The sequence below is a fragment of the Xiphias gladius genome, chromosome 6 (genome assembly GCF_016859285.1).
Source record: "Xiphias gladius isolate SHS-SW01 ecotype Sanya breed wild chromosome 6, ASM1685928v1, whole genome shotgun sequence".
Classification (NCBI taxonomy): domain Eukaryota; kingdom Metazoa; phylum Chordata; class Actinopteri; order Istiophoriformes; family Xiphiidae; genus Xiphias; species Xiphias gladius.
In genome coordinates, this window is record NC_053405.1 from 6228852 (window position 1) to 6254124 (window position 25273).

Sequence of the window (25273 nt, forward strand, 5' to 3'; positions counted from 1 at the left end):
AATAAACTACAAACCATTTAAATACTGCATGGATTAATACTTTATCTCTACGAATCACACTCCATGACATAAAATTAATTTCCAGATTCTTTTACAGTGTTAAACTTAATAAATTCCACGGCTGAGATCATTTGAATGCTCTGAGATCTCTGCAGATTTTACAAATGAGCAGAAATGATAGTTAATAATCTTTCTTAAAAAACCCAAACACATAATACTTGATACCCTATCCATTTTTTTCAACTCTTTTGAATTATGACTCACTTTTTTCTCCCCAAATACATGCCAATAGGGAGGAATTCCACTAAATAAAAGAGAACATCTTGATAATAAAAGCAGTCTTGAAGACGGTACAGGCTGTTTCAGGCTCTCGGCAAGATACTGAGATACTAAAGTTTCTCTGTGTGCAGGATTCTGTTACTGCAGCAGCAAAAGGAAACAGGAGAAAAGCTTTTTTTGGAGCCTCAAAGTGAAATCTCTCTCTGGGATTTAATTAGATACTTCAGCAAAAGTGCACATACCTGATGATGACTTGATTAGCCATTCAATACCTGCTATCCTCAGCTTTCTCTCAGTCATTATAAAAGCTACTTCCAACAGCAGAATTTGTAAGATTTTTAGTTTGTTTTTGCCATCGGGGCAACAGATTTTGTTCAAAATTACAGAAGACATCTCCCACATCTGAGCTGTAGTTCGCACTAGATGAAAATAACATGTAATTCCGCTGTATTTACAAGTTACAGACACTGGATAACAGCAAATCCTATTGCACAATGCAGGACTGCTGGAGCTGCTCCCTGCCAACTGCAGCTATGTAAAGCTCTGCAGTGAGGCGAGTGATGAAAATTTGAACACAATAAATGATCACAAAGGCAAGAACACAGCTGAAAATGCTGAAAGAAATTATCATTTTATTGTGACTTGACCAAATGTTTTCTTTGAGCCTGACACTCTGCATAACAATTAGCCAGGCTGCATAGAGAAGGAGGAAGCAGAGGATGGCACACGGATTCCAGAGGGAGGAAGAGAGCAGATGAAGAAAAGTAAATGCACGAAGGTAAGAAGATAAGAACAGGGGCTGCCGAAGGAAATTTGGACAATTTTGCCAAAAAAAGAAAGAACAAATATCTTTTTTCATGTTCTCACCATGTTTGTTGATAAGCAGGGCCAGATATTCCCTGTAGAAAGAGTTGATGTAGAGAAGCAGAGCAGGACTCTGGAGGGTCCTGAAGCTCAGGGTGATGTTTTCTCCTCTCGGTGTCATATCAGAGTGGATTGATGAAGGCCGGGCACTGCTGTTCCTGCTCAGTTCATACGGATCCTTGAGAATGTAGGCGATGGACATTGTCGACTTAAAGCTGGCAGAAACCTCTGAAAGTTAAAAAGGATGAAAGTTTTGTGTCTTGGCGGATTGACATCTTTAAAAGTGTTTCCTTCTCATGGTGTGTGGTATCACGTTTCTCTGATTTGCAATTTGTTGTTGCAAATTAGTAGTACATACACATCATTTTTAGGAGACAGGGGAGGACTAGTGAAGCAGCCTTTATTGTTAGTATTTGATTTATGCTCTTGTTTGCTGTCCCATGCCCCTTTCTATTGACTCTGCAGTGCCTTGTGAAACTGCCTGTAACTTGCTCAGATGGGGAAGAGAACAAAAGAGATTAGCTTAATTTAGTAGGCCTATGTAAAAATAATTCCCTTGTCTAATTGCATGTGTCCTGGAAATATGATAATACTCCAGTTGGAAATACATTCTATCAGCAAAAACCAAAGGCTAGGGAATTGCACTTTATTAGGAACACCTGTACACCTGCTCATTCATGCAATTATCCAGTTAGCCAGTCATGTGCAAGTGGCATCGTGCAGATAAAGATAAGGAGCTTCAGTTAATGTTCACATCAAACAGAATGGGGAAAAAATTTGATTTTTGACCATGGCATGAGTGTTAGTGCCAGATAGGCTGGTTCGAGTATTTTTGAAACTGCAAGTCTCCTGGGATTTTCACACACGACAGTCTCTAGAGTTTTTACTCTGTGAAGTGACTGACTGAAGCTGACAGAAAGGCCATGGTAACTCAGATAATCATTCTTTCCAACAGTCCAGGCTGGTGGTGGTGGTGTAATGTTGTGGGAATGTTTTCTTGGCACAGTTTGGACCCATTAACACCAGTCAATCCTGGTTTGAAAGCCACAGCCTATCGGAGTATTGTTACTGACCCTGTGCATCCTTTTATGGCCACAGTTTACCATCTTCTAATGGCTACTTCCAGCAGGATAATGCACCATGTCACAAAGGAAAAGCTGTCTCAAACTGATTTCATGTACACGGCAATGAGTTCAGTGAACTTCAGTGGCCTCCCCAGTCACCAGCTCTGAATCCAGTAGAACACCTTTGGGATGTGGTAGAAAGGGAGATTGGGGAGATCATGTTACTTTGTGGGTTATTTGGAAAATTAACTGTCTTAGAATTTAAATTATTTATGGTTTAACAACATAGTAGAATATGTTTCTACAGCACTGACTGACTTTGACATTATGTTGATTTTTAACACTGGCCAATCACATGGTGGACACAATGGCATGGTGGTCTAAAGGAGTCCTTAAAAATAATCCTGATGCTTGACCGTCAGGACAGAATGGGCTCAGTGTGATCGAGTCAATAGGGGCCGAGCTGTGCAGACAGTGAACCAGACAGTCAGGGTCAGTCTAATGTCTGCTGACTGAAGGATCCTCTTCAGAAGGCTGTCTGATATCTACTCTCTCCACCCCATTAAAGCAACATTGCATGATAGGTCTCTATAATTGTGTTTTGTAAAGCTTTAACATAAAAAGCTCTGTCAGTTTATAAATGAGAGTTTGGATAAACCTAAAATTAATATATATATAATAAAAATGTTTTTAATTTCGGTTTAGTAGCAACTGACGCTAACTCCTTGCTTCAAACAGTGATTGGCGAATCAAGGCACAGCAGGCCTGTCAAACTTTGGATTTCTCTGCTTGTTTTTTTTTCCCCTCTCCAAAACTAAAAACATAAGCAAAGATTAAGTTAAAAAAAAACTAGCATATCCCCATAATGTAGTATTTCCCCAGTGGGCCCTGGATGCTATGTCAGGCTGTTGTTAGCAGCTCTGCGCTGCAGCTAAACCATGGTATTTCACAACAAAAATAACATACAGATCCTAGATTTTTTTTTCTTATCAGACTTAAAACAGTAGAACTAACTAAATATACACTGCATCACGAGAGTGTGCTGATTCTTTATTTCCATCCTCTACATGGACCATCAACTGGTGTGGGTCTTGGACCTACTAGCTGTAGCCTCTGTCTCAGCACAACATAATTTATGCAGTAATCAAGTGCATGTTTAAGACCCTTTTGTAGGATTACCGTTTTAAAAGTCAGCTGGAAACCTTAAGAAGTCAGCCGGAGACAGTGCTTTAAGCTTAATAAGCTAGCTAAGGTAGGTAAAGATGATACCATCTGGTAGCGACAGTTGTCATTTCAGATGACAAAATCAGTGGTTGCCGGCCACAAATGAAAAGTCTGCTTTTGTTTTCTTCTGTACAAAATAAAACAAAACATTTCTAGTAATTTCGAGTGTTAAAATCGGCCACTGTTGTCACCATGTAAATTGCACATGTGCCCTGTGAGAACGAAAAGCTTTGACTGGCAAAGGAACAGTGAGCAAGGGCGGACGGGGCTCAGTGAAAGGTCAGTTACGTTACTGCTCATTAATAACATAAAGAACTTGGGACAGTGAGTCGGATGAAATCTTATTATATTTCAACAATTTAAAGAAATTGCTAAATGTATGTAACAAAGAGACAATTCAGTGCCAGGTGCCAATTCATAAAGCACCATTACAGTTGGAGTGATGTAGGTATGTTATTCCTCCGTGAGTTTGACAACTGCATCACTGCCTGTGACTGGCAATATCAAACTGGCAAACAAATCTCTTCTCCTTTGTTTAGAGAGCCTCCTTCGTTTGACGGGACACACAGACCGGGCTGGCAAAGTAAAATCAAATAAAAAGCAGGAGACAACAGTCGCAGCAGTCACAACACTGATATTATACTGATTCCGTATGGGAGAAGTATAAACTCACTGTTGAATACAAAAGAACGTGTTTAGGTGTAACATAACATATATGATGTCTTCTATATATGATAGAAGACAGTAAGGTACTAGGGTATGAATTTCATTGGCAGAAAACACCACGAGGAACCATGGAAAAAATATACAGTATGCATTACTGTAATCACTAAAATATTACTTTTAACATATTACTTTCTAGCTTCTCTAATAGTACTTGAATATAACACAGGGCTTAAAATTATACATTTTAAAATAGTATTATAGAATAAATTTTATTTTTAAAACCTGCAGTAATTGTCAACACTCTTTTTCATGCTTTATCCCAAAAAATTATATCTGGAGCAGTTTTGTAGCATACACTCTGCCTTCTTTAGACACAAATGCAGAATGAACTTCATGCTCAATTAGCTTATCATCTTTTATGCACAATAAAACTAAATTTTCGAGGCAATTGTCAGGATGAAAAACTAAATGAGCCCATTTGAAGTTGGAGGAGAGACGTCTCATTATTTTTTTAGATGGTTTAAGACCATGTTTCCCTCAGGTTTTTTTGTCAAGTGTGTCATTTTCTCAGAACAGAACAGAAATTTGCAGATCCGAAATAATGTTATCTTTAGCTACGATTAAAGTTCATGTTACCAGTTTGATAATGGGATATGGGATATTGGTTTCATCACTTTTGTTGTATCATTAAATATGGAGTCTAGTAAAACTGCCATTCACTGACATTAAAGTATCATTGATTGCTATGGAAGACACAGAACACAAACCAATCAATGGCTTTGTGTATTTATTGGCAGGAGCATCTGTACCTTTGTGACAGAAGGCTCCGGTGTAGGCAGACTGACCACAGTTGCAAGAGAAACCGTTGGTTTTCTCCACACATCGACCCTGGTTCTGGCAGAAGGAACCATAGCTGCTGCAGTGGCCCGGGCAGCCGGGTCGGACCCCGGGGGTGATCTTCGCCCTCTCCTCCAGGTCCAGGGTGACGCCGTTAAGCTGCAGAGAGCGGATGCAGCCCAGAAAGCCTTTCTGTCTGGAAGCAGTACCTCCTGTCAACAAAAAAACAAATACTCTTTTTCTGTATGTCACATCCAGTGTTGCCAGATTCGGCTGTCACCAAGCAGCCCATACAGAGCTTCCAACTCACCCAGCTCTCATATGTTCAAGAGTTTCCCCATTATCTACCTTTGTAAAGTGTAATTGGACTAAAATCGACAGTCACAATAAGGAAAAAATGATTTCCGCTGAGTCTTTTATTTAACGTTGGCATAAAAAGTATTCATGTGTATGAACAGATGTGGTCATGGTTTTGAGTGTCAGTCTGCTCGTTCATCCTTTTGTACATTCAGTCCAGTGGCTTGTGCATCCATGTTCTAACTCTGCTTTCATTTCAGCGCCCTGATATTTGCCTGCTTGTTTTGATCCTTATTGGGTTTTTGCGCTTACCTGTGTTTTTCGGAATTGCCTCAGCCCAACTCTTTGCACTTTGTTTTCCTGATTTTTGTATCCTTGATTTTTCTAAGTAAAGATCATTAATTTTACATCTGCCTCCTCAGTCATGCTCTTGGGTCCCCTTTTCTGAGACCCATGGCAGATGTAACCTTTTACAAGACTTTTCTCAGAGTGCTGGCTGAATAGTAATTTGAAAAGGGGAAAAAAAAAAAAAAAAAAGTTTCCGCCAAGTTGTAATAGGTTTAAATGTCATTTGGTTTTATAAAACCAAATCAAAATGGGCTCTGTGTCAAACCTATTGTACCAATCTAAATGAAGGGTCTAGTTATACTAATGGGAGAGGAGAAGGATCTGACGTATTAAAATGTAGTGTGACTTTTCTGCCGAGGGACACTGCCCAAATACTTCTAAAAGTAGCCTACATCAACAAACTGTTTTCACCTGCCCCATAAACGCCCATTCTTTCTCTGTGTGTCTGTAGGTCTAATTGTTTCTGTCGACTCTGCAGTAAAATATGAGTGACAGTCACATGTTGTCACTGCAGCACAACCAGGCCAAGTCCGCTCTGCAGGGAACTGAGACACTGACACTGCTCAAATCACTATGCTGGCTCTTGATTGTCTAACTGCGTGGTTGATTAGACATCTGGTGTCTGCTATTCATCCAGGCGAGGGGAAAGAATCTCTTCCTTTCACTTGACATTTAACACTCTAACGCAGCAACCTCACACTGCTCACAGAGTTTAGACTTGGCTAAATTTCATTTTCTCCTGGAGTTCCAAGCTGGCGACATCTTATTTTATATCCACGCACGACAGTTGTTATTGTTCCCGCAGATTGGAATTGGCAGGGTATTACTCTAGCAGTTTGAGTCTGGAAAAGCTTCAAAGGTTCAGCTGGAGCAATCTTTCATACCACTAAATCACTAACCTCTGTGAGACTGTAGTCTCCTTCTGCAGCAAGGGTTATGAAACAGATAAGGAAAGAAAGGACAGGAACTTCCAGAGAAAGGTGTCCGATGGGAGTCGAAAAGAAAACCCTGTGTGATAGTGAGACTTTCAGCCACTTAAACAGCCTTAGAGTCTCACTTTGTGGCGTTAGAACAAAAAAGAGGTGTGGTATTGCAAGGCTAAATAACGGTGTTTTTAATTAACATACTGCATCTGACCATCTATTTTCTAATGTGACACAAAGAACTAAGCAAGAGAACAGAAACACACGTCTGTTCATATCAGCCAACACAGACACTGTAACAACACAATGACTTGTTAATATGAGTATTATTTTAAGCACAGCTCGTACAAAGATCTGTCACAGTGTGTACGCAAAATTAATTCCTTCCTATGGCAACAAATTAAGTTGGACCATAATAGCTTTGTGTCATATACAGTAAATTCAACCAAGGCAATATTACGGTTTATTAACTATTTTCTGGAGCACGTTACTCCTCATTCGCCGAAACAAGAGTGCGGAGACACCCAGATGCATATTGCTTTGCTGTAACTCGAGTCTTTTGTCAACACAAACACCCTCTCCCACAGCAGTCTATTTCAAAATCCCATCACATTTCCATTCGAACATATAATTCCCTCCGCATTTCCCGCAAACACCATCACTTCTTTCGAGCTGTTCGGGGAGGATTATTAGCTTAACACAGCCAGCCAATCAATGCCCACCTCCATCTCTCTGAATCTCTCCAATCTCATCATTATTTGTTGGTTGCTTTTTTTTTTTTTTCCTTCAAAAATGTGTGTTTACAAATGAATGAATATCCATAATATTTGCAGAAAGATAAAGCCTCATAATACAAGATGGATTTTCATGCCCCTCAAACGCAGTTTGACAGATAAGAGCAAGCGGTTAAACAGAATTATGAAAGTCTGTGGAAGCAATGAAGTGGAGATAAGAGTTTGAAGTGATGAAGTTCAGAGGAATAAATTTGCTGAAAAGTGTATAAAAGTCCTGAGTTCCTTTTTAAAATAAGCATCAAAGTCTGTCCTTTTAGGTCTCAAACAGTCAACCAGCTTGAATGTGAAATTTACCATATATTCCATTCACTGTTCAAGTTCAAAATGTTCATATTAACCAGGAAAAACGCTGGCTGACAGTTTGATGTGGCTCGAACGTTATGGCTGGTGATATTCCGTATTTTTCTTTTTGTCAATAAATCCCCCTGTAAAAAACAAAGCCAGCCATTTATCTTATTCCTGTGTCACAGAGCTCCGTTGCGGTACTAAGGGTTTTCAGTGAGCCAGACTGCTGCACTGGGTCACATGTTCCACCACCACTAACAAGGCCACTGTAGTATTTATGAGTGCATCCCCACGTACACCACCCTTTTGTCGTAAATACACACTAAAGTGTCAAAAGTGTATTGGGCTGCAGGTGAAAATAGCCGTCGACCGATGCAATATTTACCCCAGTTTCAAAAACCACAGTGGCCAGCTGTGTTAGGAAATTATTTAGCCCTTTTTGAAAATAAAACTTTAGATTTGTAACCCTGTTTTTAAAAAAGAACATCTTCAGTGGGAACCAGAGTAAAGATATCAGAGAGGGATGTCTTCTCATGGCTTCTGCTGACAATAAGAGAATCATGGACTAACACCAGCCTTATCCTTTAACTTTGAAGGTGCAAAAGTTCATGTGTCATCGGGTGAAATGCTTGCATAGCCTCCTGTCCTTAACGAGTATAGGATGACTATTTTTGTGCAAATTTGATCAAAGCGGAAAGTGTGCGATCTTCCAGTCAACAAGCCAAGATCTTTACAGGCTACACACGCACAGATACACGGACGCTGCATAATCCACTCCGCTAGCACACCATTCCGGTGCAGGACCAAAGACTCAACCCAGCCTATACCAGCCGCACTTGTTAACGCTGCTCACCACTTTCTAAGCACCTCAGGCCAGTTGGGCTTAAAAGGAGGAGAAGATGAAGTTTATTTTTATTAGACGTATGCAGCAGCGTGTGCTACTGGTGGTGGAACTCCAGCGGCTTGCCCATTTGAGACTCGTGTGGTGCAGTAGCAAAACTTTTATCTACTAAAAACCTCATGGCAGAGTAGGCAGAAACTGTAGCACTTACTGAGTCCGAGGAAAAAGCTCCGCTGAGGTTTAATTTCTGTGAGCCGCTGCCTACTTCAGGATGAGTTGGTGAGACAAAAGGACTCTAATCTCCTTGCTCCCTCCACATGTAACATATCTTTTTCTCAGTAGGCCTTTGTGTGTGTGTGTGTGTGTGCACGCGCCCGTGGACACATTTGCATGCCTGTTTGTGAGTGTGCGTCTAGAATCAGAGGTAATGGCAGATTAGACATGGCAGCAATTATCAATAGTAGTCAGCTGCTAATGAGGTTAATGTTCAAATAGCATAACTGTCTGAACATGAGCCCAATCTTAATCCTTACCATAACCTTAAACGAACCTTGACTCCTCTAACTAACACTAATACGTCTTTAAAATGCTCTCACTTTGAATTTTCCTCATCTAACATTTTGAAGGGAGTTGAAAAACACACATACACGCAAATTCACACTCTTGCTCCTCACCTATGAATAACTGGCTGTTGAGCTGCAGATGAATGTGTCCGTCCACAGGAGCCTCCTGCGTGGCGGCGGGGAACTCGTCGACGCGGAGCGACGCCTCCTTCACGTTTCGCTCGGCTCGCACGCTGTGCCACCGGTTGTCGTTCAGCGGGACGCTCGTCTCCACCCGCACCTCCAGCGGCCCGTTTCCCACGTCGAAGGAGAAGATGACCTCAGAGGATGCTGGGAAGGAGGGTGAGAGGCAGGGGATTGAGGAAACACAGAAGAGGCGGTTGCACACGGGCTCTGCGTTGGGATGCCTGGGTGACCGTCACACCAGCAGAATGAGTTTGACTTGGTCTTGTTGAATTCTTAGCAGGCTGATTAACAAACCTTCCCTGACACTTTGAGATAATTGTGTCCTCTGATGAGTGAGACATTGTAAATCCCTTATGTCGCTATCAAAGGCACCACAGCTCCTTCTTTACGCTGAGACAAACAGACTTTAAACAAACCATCATGACCCTGCGTGTAATGGTGTTGACACTCCTCCGGCTGTATGTTGCTGCAGTTCCGTCGTTTTTCTGATGTTCCACTTAAAAGGTGTGAACTCCATCCAGCCAGTGAGGAACAGTCTGACCCAGCAGGAGTATGAGGACTCTGCCCTATTGATTATTTCTACAGTTAACTATGTGGGTGTAGTATGAGGAGTTTGGGGGATTGTATTCTCTCTCTGTGTAGCTGTCAGATGTTGTTACCAAATGTAACAAAAAGAGCTTTAAGACCAAAAGTTTCTTTCAAAAATCTCATTTGCTTTTCTAACTACATTTTAGTCATTGTAAAAATGTGACAGATTTTGATAAAAAAAAAAAAAAAAAAGGAGGGTCTTTTTTTCAGCTTCATTATTCACAAGAAAAGCATTTTTCCTCACTTTGGCACCAGACTGTGCCATATTTCAATAAGCCCATTACTCAGTCGTCTACCTCCATCATCATATGTTGGCAGAAGAGCGAAATGACTCTCTCCCACCCGTCCATCTGTTGGCAGAATGGACAGAGAGCTGGACACAAATCTGAATGATTTAGAGACCAGCCCAGGGCAGGATCAAGAAAAGACTGCAGCTACAGACTCTGCGTGTATGTGTGTGTGTGTGTGTGTGTGTGTGTGTGTGTGTGTGTGTGTGTGTGTGTGTGTGTATACCACTTTTCATCGTTCTGAGAGCATACAATTGTGTGGTATCAGCTGTGTCGATAATTATCTTCTTCTTCACTCCAGCTCTGCATTGTCGGCACACAAGCCCCTTTTATATTTATTGCTCTTTAATTCAGATCTTCATCCTTTGCAACATTTGAAGGCTCACTTCGAATGAGAAGCACTGTGTTTAATCTGCTATAATTTGCTTACTTACTTCCTTTGGATCAAGTCGCATGGGAAAAGATTGCATTTACTGGTCAATTGATTTTTTTGGTGATGGCAGTATCGGTGGGTTGGTCCACCACTTTGGTCCAGACTGCCAGATTTCAACAAATATTGGACAGATTGCCAGGAAACGAGGGGATGGATCCCGTTGATTCTGGTGATGCCCCGACTTTTCCTCTACTCCCACCGGCAGGTTGACATTTGTGTTGGTGTTATGCGTCATGTCTCAACAACTATTGCACGAACTGCCATGAAAGGTGCTACAGACAATTTGCGGTACGTCCCCGTCAGGATGAATTGTACTCTGACAGCATTTGTCACTCCTTGAACTTTTTACTCAGCCCAATCATTAGGTATAACATTTATTTTGTTTGTGACCAAATCCCTGCAAACCTAATGACATTCTTTTCAGCCTCAACTGCACCTAGTGATTCGTGCTAATTACCAAATGTAAGCATGCTATCACATTAAACTGAGGGTGAACATCATAAACACGATACCTGCTAGACATCAGCATGGTAGCATGCTAATTGTGAGCGTGTTAGCGTATTGCGCCTGTTGTTTAGCTCAAAGCCAAGCTGTGCCGAGGTACAGCTTCAGAGAGCTAACAACGCAGCTGCGGACCCTTACCCGTATTTTTCCCCCACCTTGTTCGTACATCGCACAGAGAGAAAACATTCAACTCTTGCAGCGACAAAGCAGTTTAAAGAAATGAGAACGTGCTGTATGTCGTCTGAGGGACACAAATCCAATTCAAGGCCCTTTCTTTTTAAGACATGTGCTATATAACTATGTGCTGCCTCAGTGACACTGAAACCCCAAACCAAATCTAGGCCTGCACGTTGTCGTCATTAATCCTCACAGCATTTACACAGCCCCGTTAGGTTAAAAACTTCACCTATAATAGAGAGAGGTGGGCTGAAGGCCACATAGAGTCCGTTCATCTATCATAACACTGCCGGCATGCTTACGCTCCACATTTAGGGACGAAGTTAGCAGAGTGGTGACATCTGCGTGTGAACAAATCCTCATCCCTCACAGATGATGCTGACGGTTGTGGGAGAGGCCGCACCGCTGTGGGACTGCGGAGCCCTTTTGATAGAAAAACCCAGAGGCATAACTTAATTCAGGCCTGGCTCCAGTCACGGTAACAGCAGTAACAATGACAGAGTCATCTCAGCACCAGCCGCAACAGCTATAACAGCTGTAATAGTGCTGCGGCGTGATAAGAGACACGCGCCGCCGTTACAACGCCGGGGTTTCCCCAAGGAGGAGGGGTACCATTTGTCCTACTGTCTGAACATGTACGCACGTGCATGTGTGTGTGTGTGTGTGTGACACAGAGACAGAGAGAGAGAGAAAGACAAAGTAGGATATTAGAAAGAGATTACACCTTAGTATCCACAGATCCCCTGTCGAAGAGTGTGGCCAGTAATGTAACATCTTTTTCTTGGACTTCATGCCACGGACTTCTTCTTCTACTTACACCAAACATGCTAACATAAATGAATCACTTTTTGCATAAATGCCCTCCCCACTACCCAAAAAGTCCCTCCAAATTAAACAACAGCATACATCATTTTTAACTGCCTGACAGAGAGACACATAAGAATTTTCCGATCTAACGCCACAATTGTCAGGGCGTCATTACTAAGTAGGGCCCTCCAAAAACATACATGGCTATCGTTAAGGCTCGGTTGGTTTTAGGTTAAAATTATTTCTTGGATAAGGTCAGGGAGTGTGCATGGTCGTGGTGAATTGACTATCGGTAGTAAACGGACATTGAACAGCGATCTCTTCTGTTAAAATCCAATGTTTTGCTGACCCAAGCATCCACCATGACACTACTTTCTCATTTCTCATTGTTCTGATGGACAAGAATATTTAAGACCCTCCCCAGACACAATTTGTGTCTAAAAATGGTTTTCCCACAAAAAGAAAAAATTCAATTTCCTAGTTCAAATTTCTTAAAATCTACAACTACTACTTCTCGCTCATTGAAAAATCCAGATTCTATGAATATGCAAATATTTTTTGTTTTGAAAGTTCACCCTCTGGACTCCAGATGTCTCCTACTTCACTGACAAGTCTGTTGTAAGTGTGTGTGCTCTGTAGGTTTCAGGTTTCCACTTGTTTGTACTTAAACTTTCCCCCTTCATCAGATGAACGTGAAAACAAACTTCTGGAGTCAAACTCTTCACTTACACTATTCTGCATGGTGGCGGTCAAACATGCAATAGAAGTAACAACAAGCAAAGTCTACTGTTGAGTGAAGGGTGACTTTAACTCATTTTTCTTCAAATCAAGAATAAATGTACATGGTAAGGAGGGGAGAGTATTCCTACAGTCTCACTTACAGCTGAGTTCAATGCGGATGAAGTCCTTGATACCAAGGTTTTCCAGGAAGACTCCAGAAGAGGATGTGGTTTTAAACAGAAAGGATATGTCTGCATTCAGCTCCCCATTGAAGGTGGGGAAGTGAAGGTAATATGTCTCCTTGTCAAAAAATGCAGCGTTCCAGAAGTTCTCTGCAAGACAAAAAAAAAAAAAGGTCCTCACCTCTCAAACGCTTCATTGCTTTCCTTATTTGATGTTTTCTTATATGAAAGTAATATAATTTTTTCCAAAATTGGATATATCACTTTGAAACAAAGCTCATTAAAGTAAAGCTCATTATGATGGTTGTATGATAAAAAATCGTGTAGTAAACAAATGAACCAACTGTTCGGCCAATTAGCTAAGAACAAAAGCATAACTCCAGCTACGCAATCTCATTTATGTTGATTTATCTTGCAAGGCGTTTAATTATATATTTTTATTAACTCGTTGAACTGAAGACTGAAATAAGAGGCAATTAGAACAAAGTAAAATTTTTCACTTAGATTAGTTTATTATATGTCTGCTCATCAGAAGTTGTTATTAAAGAGGATAAAGGCAGTCATTGGTTTGCTAATTAGCAAGTACATTTGGCTGCGGCCTATTTTTCCATTAACCAGTTAATCACTTTCTTTGTTTTGGACCTTTCTTTGGTTTCTGCTTGATTTTTCAAACCTCTGTTAAATTCTTAATAACTTCTCATGTAAACATCACAGAACCATTAACCATGGTTAATGCCTGATGTCGCAGTATGTCATGTCGTACCGCAACATCAGACATGTTAACCCAGAGGATCTCGTCAATTCAAGTTCCTCGAACCCCATTCCCGTTCCCACCGCCTGGCTCCCGGGTTTAATGGACTACTACAATAATAGCTGATCTTCTGCAATTGATACTCTAGCCCCTCTGAAAACACGGGTTGTCTCATTTGCCCATACTACTTCCTGGTACACACCTGAACTACGTCATTCAAGGTTTTAGATCGGCACCTGGAGAGGCTCTGCACTAACACTGGACTTGCTGTTCATTACCAAATGTATCTTGATCTCGTACCCCACCACAAAATGCTCTCCAAATAGCTAAAACCTCCCATTATGCAAATATCCTTCAGTACAGGGGAAGGGAATACTGGAACTCTTTTTTTCCACTGTGAAAAGGTTACTCAAACCACCTGAGATCAATATGAACCGTAACCTCTCTAATGAACAATGCTCTGCTTTTTTTTGTTTTTCAACTCGATTAATTGAGTTGAAAACTTAAGAAGCAAGCAGGTACTTCTGTTGACAGTAGAGGAACAGGTGGAGATTATGATATGCTTTACATGTGGAGTGTGTCAACATTGACACACGGTACGTGTAAAGAAATAACCCTTGACTGAAATGGACTTACTGTCTCCGTGACAACGAAGGGGTCCAACCCTGTAGGCAGCCTCTGACCCCGGCCGCTGGATGTCACCCAGTACCAAAGACCTGACTGGAAGGGACTCCTTATGGATGAGCAGCCCTGAGTCATTAGCCCTGTATGTGGAGGAGGAGGAGGAGTAGAAAAAGTAGGAGTAAGAAAAGAAAGGGGATGGAGAAGGAGGTGGAGGTCAAGGAGAAGAGAAAAACAAGAGGAAGAAGGAGGAGGAGAAGGAAAAAGACAAGAGGAAGACGGAGAAGGGGAGAAGACAACAGATGAGGAAAAAGAATGAAGGGGAGAAGGAGAAAGACAAGAGAAAGAAGAAGGAAGTGGAGAAGAACAAGAAACTTAAGAGGAAGAAGGAGGAGGAGAAAAGGAGAAGGAGAAGAAGTATTGCAGGTAGAAGAAGGAGAAAGAGAGGAAGAGGAAGAGATGAGGAGGAAGAGAGCAAAGAGGCACAGGCGGAGAGAAGAAATAGTGGCAGAGGAGAGGGATTAGAAGATGAAAGAAGGATGTGGAGGAAGACGAGGTGGAGAAAAAGAGGAGGAGGTTGATTAGAAAAGGATGAAGGAGAGAAGGAATTGGAAAAGAAGATGTAGACGGAGAGGAGGAGGGGCAGAAGGAGGTGAAGAAGAGGACATCGACATTAGCAAGCTGAATGAGCATGCACACAGATTGGGTGGTAAAACTTGTACCCAGCTGAAGTCAGACTACACCGTGTTCACATGGAGACGAGAGTTTCATCTGACACAACATGTCTCAAACGACATTTTTTGGAACCATTTCTTGAAGGAATGTAGGCTGAATGATTCATCTGCACATTCAGCACGCACACACTCAGCTCTGTGGCGTTTCAAATCCCAGCAATCTGCTTTGTTGTTGCAAATTTTTGTCAAAAAATAAATCTAGGACTGTAGGCGCATGCAGCGCCGGTGAATCCGATTTGATACTGATGGCAGGAGAAAGTCTATAAAAATAGAGTCGTAGTCACACAGATTTAGGAAGGGAGATAATAGGAAGAAAGACCTTTGGCTATGCAGACAGTAGCAAGATTGGTTACAATATGGGAAAATGGGTCTAACTGCAGAATTGGTCACAGGATTGGGGAAGGTGACCTAAATACAGAATTGCTTACAGCATGGATAAAAGGATTTAAATACAGGATTGGATAAAAACTGAAGAGGGATATTTAAATATCTTGGGATTTGTCGTGGACGTCTTGTGGCTCCTTTCAGTCCAGTAAGGCGGGATGTGATGTAAAACACTGAATCGTATTAATGACTCATGATTAGAGCAGTAACACAGATTTCATTAAACCATTTCATTGTAGAGCCTCAGAGGCAATTTTCTGTCTTTTCAGGGTAGGTATCTAGAGTATTTTCATATCAGTCTTTACAAGAAACATTAAAATATTTCTTTTTTTTTTAAAGCTGGTCCAACCAAATAATTGATTTTATGGACATTAAAGTTGAGCTATGGTGACATGTTTAATCATTTACTATGGCGAAAAAAGGAAGTTTTATTCAAAATAAGACAAGCGGTGCAAAGCGGTTCTTTGAGCTAAATGGTTAATTTCAACATGCTGACATGTTTAGCAGGTATAATGTTTGACATGCTCACCATCTTATTTTAGTATGCTAACATTGCTAAGTAGCACAAAGCACAAAGTGCAGCTGAGATTGAGACTGTTATTAGTTTTGCAGGTATTTTGTCTTATGCCAAAGTATGTGACAAAATCAAATGACCTGATGATGCTGCTAGATGAAAAGCCAGACAATCACCAAAGTGATTACAACGAAAATGTCCGTACCAAATTTCATGGCAATTCATCCAACAGTTGTTTGTGATATTTCTATCAAAAGTAGATGAAAGCCTCATGGTGGCGCTAGAGGGAAAAGTCAAGGTATCACCAAAGTCGGTAGGGTTCGTCCTCTGACAACTAGGAATGTCTGAACCCAATTCCATGGCAATCCATCAAACAGTTTCAGTCTGGACCTAAGCAGTGGACGGACTGACATTCCCATCCCTGAGCCATAATTCCTTCTATAAAACACCGCTGTGAATCACCATACAGGTATGTTAAAGTGCAGGAAACCATAGAAACATCTTAAGCTTCACGCTATATTACCATTTATTTCCCCCGGTGCAATATGGTGTCTCAATATTGATACAGGAAAGAGCTCGGCGCTTCATGTCGCGGTGCTCTTTGCACCCATCTCAACCTTCATTTTTCACACCTCATCATTTGTTGTTATACCCTGGCTATGGAAAATTCTCCTTTCTGGTTGGTTATAATAGGCCCTCCTTCCTCTTAGTTTTAGCCAACAATTTTAAAACCAACAAAAATGATAATCTCTCAAAGTGTAATTACCAGTTAATTGTCACTGAGGAAACAAAACTAATGACACAGCTTCTCTTTTTGTCTTTGGTAGGTGACCCTGGTGTACATGGTATCCTGGTGTGATAATGCAGTCTGAGGTTTCCCGATGTGGAACATTATCCAGTTTATGTGATGTTTTTGTTTGTTTGTTTTATTTACCTCAGCTGGATTCATTATTTTATTATAGTGTATCAGGGTACCTCAGCAGGCATTAAAGCTCACTTAATAATGAGTTTAAATGAATTAGATTGTAAACCCACCTACGTTCTGATAAACACACACAGCGACTTTATGGTGTTTTTGCTAATACAGAATTCATTAATACTTCCAAAAGGTTTCCTAACTCTTCCTTCAAAACAGTGTTCATGTAAAGGACATAAAGAAGGGGCACAATACAGTACCACTGGTCGTAGTCAGCATCGCAGTTGCAGTAGTGATTTGAATCCAGACAGCTGTCCTGCAGACCGCAAGCACACTGATGGCTGCCCGGCTGAGCTCCGCCCCAGTACGTCTGGACCTGACCTGGATCCGGACCTCCCACCCACCAGCTGAATGGAGCACTCTCTGACACACACACACACACGCACACACACACACACACACACACACACACACACACACACACACACACACACACACACACACACACACACACAACACAAATTAATCATTTTTTGCTACAGGGACCTGTTACACTGCAAAACAGAGATTCACATGAATTTTACACCTGAGGTAAGACAATGAATCCTACGAGGACACAATAGATGTATTTGTTTAAGTCTGCACGTGGTTTGCATATAAAATGTGACACACAAAGAGCCTACTCATTTTTCATTACCCTTTCTATCTGTTCCTCCCTCTATCTAAAAACACTCATCTCTGAAGGATTTCAACACCAACCAACACCGCCCTGTGACTGCCCCTCAGTGAATTCTTACAGCCATGCTGCCCAGCCTTGACAATGACCTGTCTCCCTCACAAGCATCCCGACAAGTGTAAGCGTAGCCACAATGGCGGTTCACCGGTCAAAACAAGACGGGTGACTTTTTTCGGTGCAGTTTGAAACTCGAGTATCCCATTTTCCAGTCCGGAGAAGAAAGAAAGTTAAGAAGATGTTTGAGGTCCGATTCTTCTTGCGAGAAGAGGAGCATCAAATGTGTGGTAAAAGAGTAGCAAACACACTTTGTTGTGCAAATTAAGTCATGTTGTTAAAGACACAATGACAGAAACAGCCTAGCAACAAGAGCAAACTGATGATTTACTTGAGCAATCGAGTGGTGCAGATAACGTTTTAGCTGCTGCAGCAGAATAGGGCGGAGAAAATGCACAACAGAAAATGGAATTGATGTTTTAGTTAGTTACTTAAATTAGCTAAATCAGCAATTCACACCACTCCTCTCTGGTGCCAGATATAGATTCCTCAGATACAGAAGAAGAACCTTTTGTCTGAAGCCCCTTTCCTTTTACCTGCACTCTCTCCTCCACCTTCAACAAACACAAACACAGTTGAGATTGCTTCACAATAACCAGAAAACTTGAATATCTCAGTTTCTTCTAAAATCATCTCAGTAATTCAGGCCTCACCTGGAGTGTTGAGCAGGCGGGACTTCCTGCAGTGGTAGGACAGCTCCTGCTCACAGTGCTCCGACTGGGTGATGATGGCAGCTAACTGCTCCTCCTCAGAGGCGTAGTCAAAGTGGGCTGAATGCTGGCTTCTCTCCGGAGACGAATGAACTCTGGTCATCTCTGTGTTGTTGTGCTGGATCACCATCCATGCCTGGTCCTCTGGAGGAAAAGAAGAGAGAGAGACAGGGGAAATAATTAAATAAATTCTAAGAACGCAAATCCAGAAATGAGTGAAAACAGGAAGTTGGGAGAAGGGAGTGGAGGGGGATTTAATGGGTTTAAGTGTGATATGTACTGGTGTTGTATGTGTGCGTGTGTGTGTGTGTTACCTGTCATGTTACAGTAGATGAGTTGGGGTTTGATTGGTCCACTGCCGTCAACATCTATGTAATAATGTCCTGACGTGTTGCCTTTGTGTTTGTACGCCTCACACGACTGCTCGTAAGTCGCTGGGGAGGAAAACACAATGAAAGAACAACAACAATAATAAAGTCTTAAATGTTTATCCTACAGTATAGTATATACTGAATCAGCAGCATGTCAGTAGGCGGTTTTTGGCTCATGGGATGGAAAGTAGGTTATTAAACTGTTTTCGTGTGCCGCTTCAATTTCAAAGGAGCATTGTGATATCTTGCGTATTCTGACTTGAAACTGTTTTTAACTCTGTAAGAACCAGAGACTCGTTTGCCTTCAGTTTCCATCAAACTTTGAGACAGCTGCGTTTCCATCTATGCTTGTGCAAGTCAAAATACAGCGCATTCAGATGTGTGGTTAAGCTTCACAAAAGACAGCAGTGATTCAGTCAGACTGAATTCAAATAATTCAATGCGGAATAGATTCAATTGAGAAGTAGTCCAATACACAGCTGTCCTCTAGAAATTATGTTCTCTACCAACATAATGAGGAGATGTTGTCAGTTATAATACTATTTGCCACGTTACAAAACATTTTTCAATAAGTAAAACAACCCTGTGTCCCAGAAATTACATTCACATACAATTAAAACCGCAACAGCAAATATGTTTTGTAGGAAACGCGGCCGCCGGCTGGATTATTATTCTCAGAGGCAATGTGTTTTTTGAATTAATGAAAGATACGTTTATTAATGGCAGCAAACACCAGCAGGAGTTTGGGCTTTTCCGCTTCCCTAACCAACGGGCTTTTGTTGACTGAACCTAACCACATGCCCACCAACCACTCTGACTATCTGACTCACATGGTGGTACATAAATAAATAAAACTTCCTACATTAGAAAAAACATTACCAAGGAACATAATCCATGTTATTTATTATACTTGTCTGCCCACCACAGTCAGCCAAATAAAGATGAATTTGTTTTTTCATCTTAGTCATATAATATGTAAAGAATCAAGTTAGGATTTGATATGAACTGATATTTATAATCAGAGTCACTACCTATATTTGCATTAGCGCCCTATTCTAAGTAAGTGTAGAAAAATGTCATGCAAACAATAAAAGAGCACTGAATGCCAATGAGATGAACTATTTAAAAAAAAAAGGCATCAATCAATTAATAACAGTTATGTAACAATGAAACTGGCAACTATGGAACTAAGAGAGGTGAAAACAAATTATGTAAAACCCTCTGATTATATAATGTTTTCTTTGCAGAATACACAAACACACACACACCCCGACACCCATAGAAAGTTTTTTTTTACCCAAATATGACAAGGAAACACAGAGGTGAGCAGTGTGTGTGTGTGTGTGGGAACCTGAGCTGGCCCCGATCCAGCCCAGAGCTGATCACAGCACCAGAGCGTAGAAAGATTCAATCAGTGCTTGGTGGTGTTATCAAAGCCACAATCTCTTTAATTTCTAATTTGACTCACCTAAAATACTGTAGGCCGTCTCTAAGTTGAAATCCATTTATGTGGAAAGAACAGTCTGCCTTGGGACTCACTCTCCTTTTCTGACGTGCTTTCTGCCTCCATCTCCTCTGCCGGTTAACTCCCTCTTACTCTGATCCTCACTCTCTCTTTATCTTTCTGTCCATATGACGTCTTCTGGTCCTTATTTCTCTTTTGGTTTCATCTCTCTACCTCTTTACCTTTCTCTACTGTTCATTGACACTAAATATAACCCTTGAGAGAGAACTGTTTGAGCCCTCCCTCTTAAAAACTCTCTCGTTGCAACATTAAATAAGGAACCCCAAGGGTGTCTCCCCCAATTTAAAGAGCTCTTCGCCACAAAAAAAGTTCAAAATTAGATTTGCAAATACAGCTATTTATGCTTAAGGAGTTTTTAGCCAATGGAGGGCAAAGTTACAAGCTGTGCCTAGGTAGTCTGCAGTGACCCAGTGTGGGTCATCCCAGGCTGGTGGCTGTCGTAGCTCAAGTCAGCGTTTAGGCTGTATTCAGGCTGCCTAAAATACAGACGCCTTTTCGCTGTGCGGTGTCAGTGCGTCCGCGCTTTCTGCTACTACCGCACCTGTTGCACGAGATGGAGTTGTAACGCTGACGTGTGCGAGAGGTGGCCTTTTCAACCATTTCACTCTAGACACCAATACCTCAAACATTTGACAACAAAACAATAAGATCACAGATATTCTATTTTGCTGAAGTCTGCGGAAGCCGACCAGCCCCTACACCGAGTCATTTTTCACAGCAGGCTGTAGAGGCTGTGACGAAGGCAGCGGATCCTCACAACAGAGAAGCTGGAACCGGAGAATGTTAAAGCATATTCGCTTGAAAAACAAAACTTCAACAACTTATCGGTTCTCAAAATTGTTGAGCATGTTTTTATCTACTTGCATTTAAATAATTAATATATTAAGGTGAATTTATTTGCCCGTGTCTAGTAAGTGTGTGTGCTCCATTACTGTGGTTTATTCTGTTAATCTTTTAGTGTTTGAGGTGATCTACGTCATTATAAGGAACCGTAAAAAATATCCCATGACATCTCTAAGACTTCAGGGGTTCTTTATTAAGAACCCTGTAAAATGGTGCTACACTGCACCCATGGTTTTTTTTGTCAGTTCTTAATTGCCTCTTTTTATTGTTCTACTGACAAACTACCAGGAAAGCCCAGACTTCTCAAAATCAAAATACCAGGCATGTAGAAAGAAGTTCACAGCAGTTTCTCTGACGCTGCGGTTGATGTGCGCTGTTTGAAGTGAGAAGTGGGAGAAAACTGTCACTTTCATCTACAGCGGGACGCCGTCCCTTTGTTCTTCCCTCAGCTTTCTCTCAGTGGAGAGAGTGGCACTTTATTTCTGCATTATGCATTACCAACCAGGCTATTTCTGTTAAGAAGCGGCATAACAAATTTAATGCAAACTTACCCACGAGTCTCCACAGGGCCTGAAGGTGATGTGTAACTTTGAGTAAATAGCCATTACGGTTTTTTTAAGCTGACTTGGTACTCGAAGCTAGTTAAACTTAATTTGCACTTGAAGTATCCGGTGTAGTTCGGAGGAAAACGGGCAACTTAAGCACTCGGGGGTAATCATTGTTTTGTGTCTTTTTTATGTGGTAGCTACAGTTTAGGAGTCAAATAGTATCATCTCTCAAAACAGCGCAATCTGGGCTCAGTGGTTATTTCCAACTGGTGCCTTCCTCTTGAAATAACACAGTGGTTCTGCAAAACAAATCATTTTCCTTTTTAGGTGTTTTTGACTAACGCAAGGGGTCATTTCCATGTTTTAGTTATGCATCGTTTTTAGCTCCCACAATATCCGAAATCACTCATCTTAGTTACATTTGTATTATGGAGAGTGCTCTAACTTTTAGAATTGGTTCTTTTGTCCGTGACAAAGTGACACAGTGTGAGTGGCGGGTGTTCGACACACACGCGCACGCACGCACGCATACATATCACACAAACATGCAATCCCATTTAAAATGATAGCGATAAGGTGTGAGAAAGCCAAAACTAAGACCTACTTAAGACATTCAGTTAAATGGAAGTCTAATTTTCTCAACATAATAAAGTACCAGCAATCTGTTTAGTCTATTCCTGATTGAAAACAGCAAATTAAAGTTCTGAAACACTGGAATAAGAAAAAAAAAGGGCAAAAGGAAATTAGCTGTTAGGGGACATGGGGTCTCACTGTTATTAGAGCAGATGAAATGAAAACACGTCTGGAATATTAACCACATCCTCTGTTCAGTGAAGGCTTTGGTAACAGGTTTGTTTCTCCAACATCTGCTTTTCTGCTGAAAACAGAACACTGCACACAGAAACAATATGGAGAAATGCGATGACTCCATATGTGTTCACACTATCGCATTTACAATTATCACCGACTGGACACAAAACTTTGTTGTAGCAACCTAATGGCTCATCGGTCACCTCCCTAACATTCTCACTGTCATCAAAACATACATTTTGGAATTTACTGAAATAACTTTTCAACTGTAGTTAACAGAGTGACAAGATACGTGACATAACACACAAGCTGGATTTTTCCATCATATCCATCGTTTTGTCCTACTCTGTCCTCTGTGAACACAAACTCTATTATTTTGTGGCTATTGGCAGGGTTTAAAGGGTTATTTTATATAATAATATAAAACGGTTTCAGACAGAAAAAAACCCTTTTTAAAAAAAAGACACTACTCGTCCAGCACCAGCCATAAGACAGACCGAGTTAGCTACTAACTGGTGAACATAGCGGATTCAGATATTGAGCAATGATAGGGGAGGTGAATTTTGGACTTCCATTCACATAGGTGGCCAGAAACACAACTTGTAACTGAATGCTAATGTTGGTCTATTTCTAAACAAAACATAAGTCAGTTACTGCAGCTTTAAGTAAATCATCTTCTGTGAAGTATCTGTCAATGGTCTGTATTTACATAAGACTTCTGATTTGACTAAAACCTGTCCTTAAAGAGTAAATGATGACAGAAAATAAGACAATTAAAAGTATTTCACACTTCAACACTTTAGCAACTTCTATATTTGTCATTGTATTTTCTGCTTCTGAGCATTTTAAAGACCTTCAGATGCCCTGTGGCTACTTGCTTACAGCTGTGGCAGGTTGCTCCTCTGTAGCCACTGTTGGAGCAGTTACAGTGGAAGGTGCTCCATGACTGAGTACATCTACCTCCGTGTTCACAGTGACTTGGGGAACACCTGGGAGACAGACAGATAGAGACATACAGAGAGAGAAAAGCTTAATGTCTGTCAAAAGTTCTCCAAAAAGTTTCTCAAGGATGTCAGTATGAAAAGAAGAAGGAACAATCTTTAAGCACACCTGACTGTTCTGATGAGCAGGTGTGTAGGAGGGACCTGAATAGTCAGTCTTAAAATAACAAAGAAAAGTGAAAGTCTTACAAGAAAATTTCAAAAGACTATTTTCCTGTCAAGTGAAAAAAGAAGTAGCTCGCTTGAAACCTCCCTTTGTTAGTATGGTTAACTAACATTGCATCAAGACAAGACTCCTGAACTCCTGTCTCTAAAAGAATAAAGTCTCATTTTATTATTTATTTTCATGTTCTGGGGTCATAGAAGAAAGACATTTTATCAAGATGCAGAACCATATTTCATTTCTTTTCTTTCTTTTCTTGAACATGCAAAAAAAAACAAAAAACAGCACGGCTATTGATTCATCTTGTGCAGACGACAGGATGAGGCTTTGTTTGTGGTGCTATTTGAGGTGAGGACTGTCATTTGCCACCGGGAACATATAACATTTAAGATTCAGCTGCAAAAACAGTTTAATTTATTATAAATTAGGCTGAGACCCACTGCAATTAAATCAACTGTAGCTGGTTACTAATTAGCTAATTTGTATCTGTATTTCTTTTCCCAAATCTATACAGTTGCACTAATTTAAGTCACATTTTTAATCGTATTTCCTTGCAGAGTTAACGGAGCAAAATGACAAAAAAAATACATTTGGGTGAGTCACCAAATGAAGTCTTTACTGTACCAGAGGGACACAGTCCACACACTAATACATCTGTCAATCTAATTACCATAGGCCATTTTGCAATAATAAAGTTGCTCAGACACAGCCTGGGTTCAGGTTCATTTCCTGTAATCTTCTACATTAGCGAAAACTAATATAGTGTTGGCTATAAATAGAAAATAACTTGGACCCATTTAGAATATTAATGTGTAAAACGGTGAAATGTTGTTCAGATGCTGCATTACGCAATGGTTGACTATCAGGTGTGAAAATGAGTTCCACAACATTCTTTCCCCCAAAACTATTTTAGATAAGTGCTGTCAGCACGCCTACAAACTCACACATATGCAGTGCATGTCTGTGAGTACACTTTTTGATATAATGCATTCCGTCGCCGTGGGTCTGATATTAACCATCATTACTACTGAAAACTCACAATTGTCCTCACAAAGGTAGACATACAAAAAAAAAAAAAAAAAAAATCATGATCAGGCAAAGCTAGGTCTCGGAAAGGATGAAAGAAAGGAGGTAGGGCTGGAGGACTGAGGAATTGGGATACATCGACTTTGCAGGACGGCGGGAGACAGGTGGCGGGAATGGAGAGGTGAAACAGAGGGCTGAGGGGGACGGAGGGAGGGATGGATGAGGAGAGCAGCAGCAAGATGCTGGCAGTGACTGGATATCGGCTCTATTTGGACAGTGAACCAGTGGAAATGAGGTCAGGGGACCGTAGATAGAGACAGCAGAAGAGGAATCACGGTATGTCAGTCAATATATATGGAAAACAGATTTCTTATTGTTTATTGTTTCCTATTGTATATACCCCCGATCTATTTTCATTCCAGACACTTGTTTGATTGTTCAGGTAGACTCTATGGTTTGTTCTTCCAAATGTGGGTCTAAATATGACAGTAGCTGCTTTCAAATTTTAATGTGATCTTGTTGAGACTTTTCCTGCACTGGGACCTTCTTCACCTGTATCCCTGCGGATCTATCCTGACTATAGGGAAAAGCTATTAAAAACGATTTAAAAGATTTTTTTCCCCCAGCATTCAGTTTTATTAGAAGATGACTAATCTTTTATAGCACACGACCAGACCACAGTTTACCATCAGACTAT

General features: G+C 40.9%; 1 protein-coding gene across 1 annotated transcript in view; it reads right to left on the reverse strand.

Annotated features, from left to right (window-relative positions):
- LOC120790700 (contactin-associated protein-like 4) overlaps positions 1-25273 on the reverse strand; it is a 98210-nt gene that overhangs the window by 11792 nt on the left and 61145 nt on the right. Inside the window, exons 11-19 of the mRNA XM_040128513.1 lie at positions 23269-23375; positions 18604-18723; positions 18233-18433; positions 17050-17212; positions 14257-14384; positions 12849-13019; positions 9097-9315; positions 4907-5146; positions 1147-1371 (exon numbers count right to left, since the gene is read on the reverse strand). Coding sequence (XP_039984447.1) covers positions 1147-1371; positions 4907-5146; positions 9097-9315; positions 12849-13019; positions 14257-14384; positions 17050-17212; positions 18233-18433; positions 18604-18723; positions 23269-23375 — 1574 coding nt within the window. The remainder of the gene's footprint in view (positions 1-1146; positions 1372-4906; positions 5147-9096; positions 9316-12848; positions 13020-14256; positions 14385-17049; positions 17213-18232; positions 18434-18603; positions 18724-23268; positions 23376-25273) is intronic.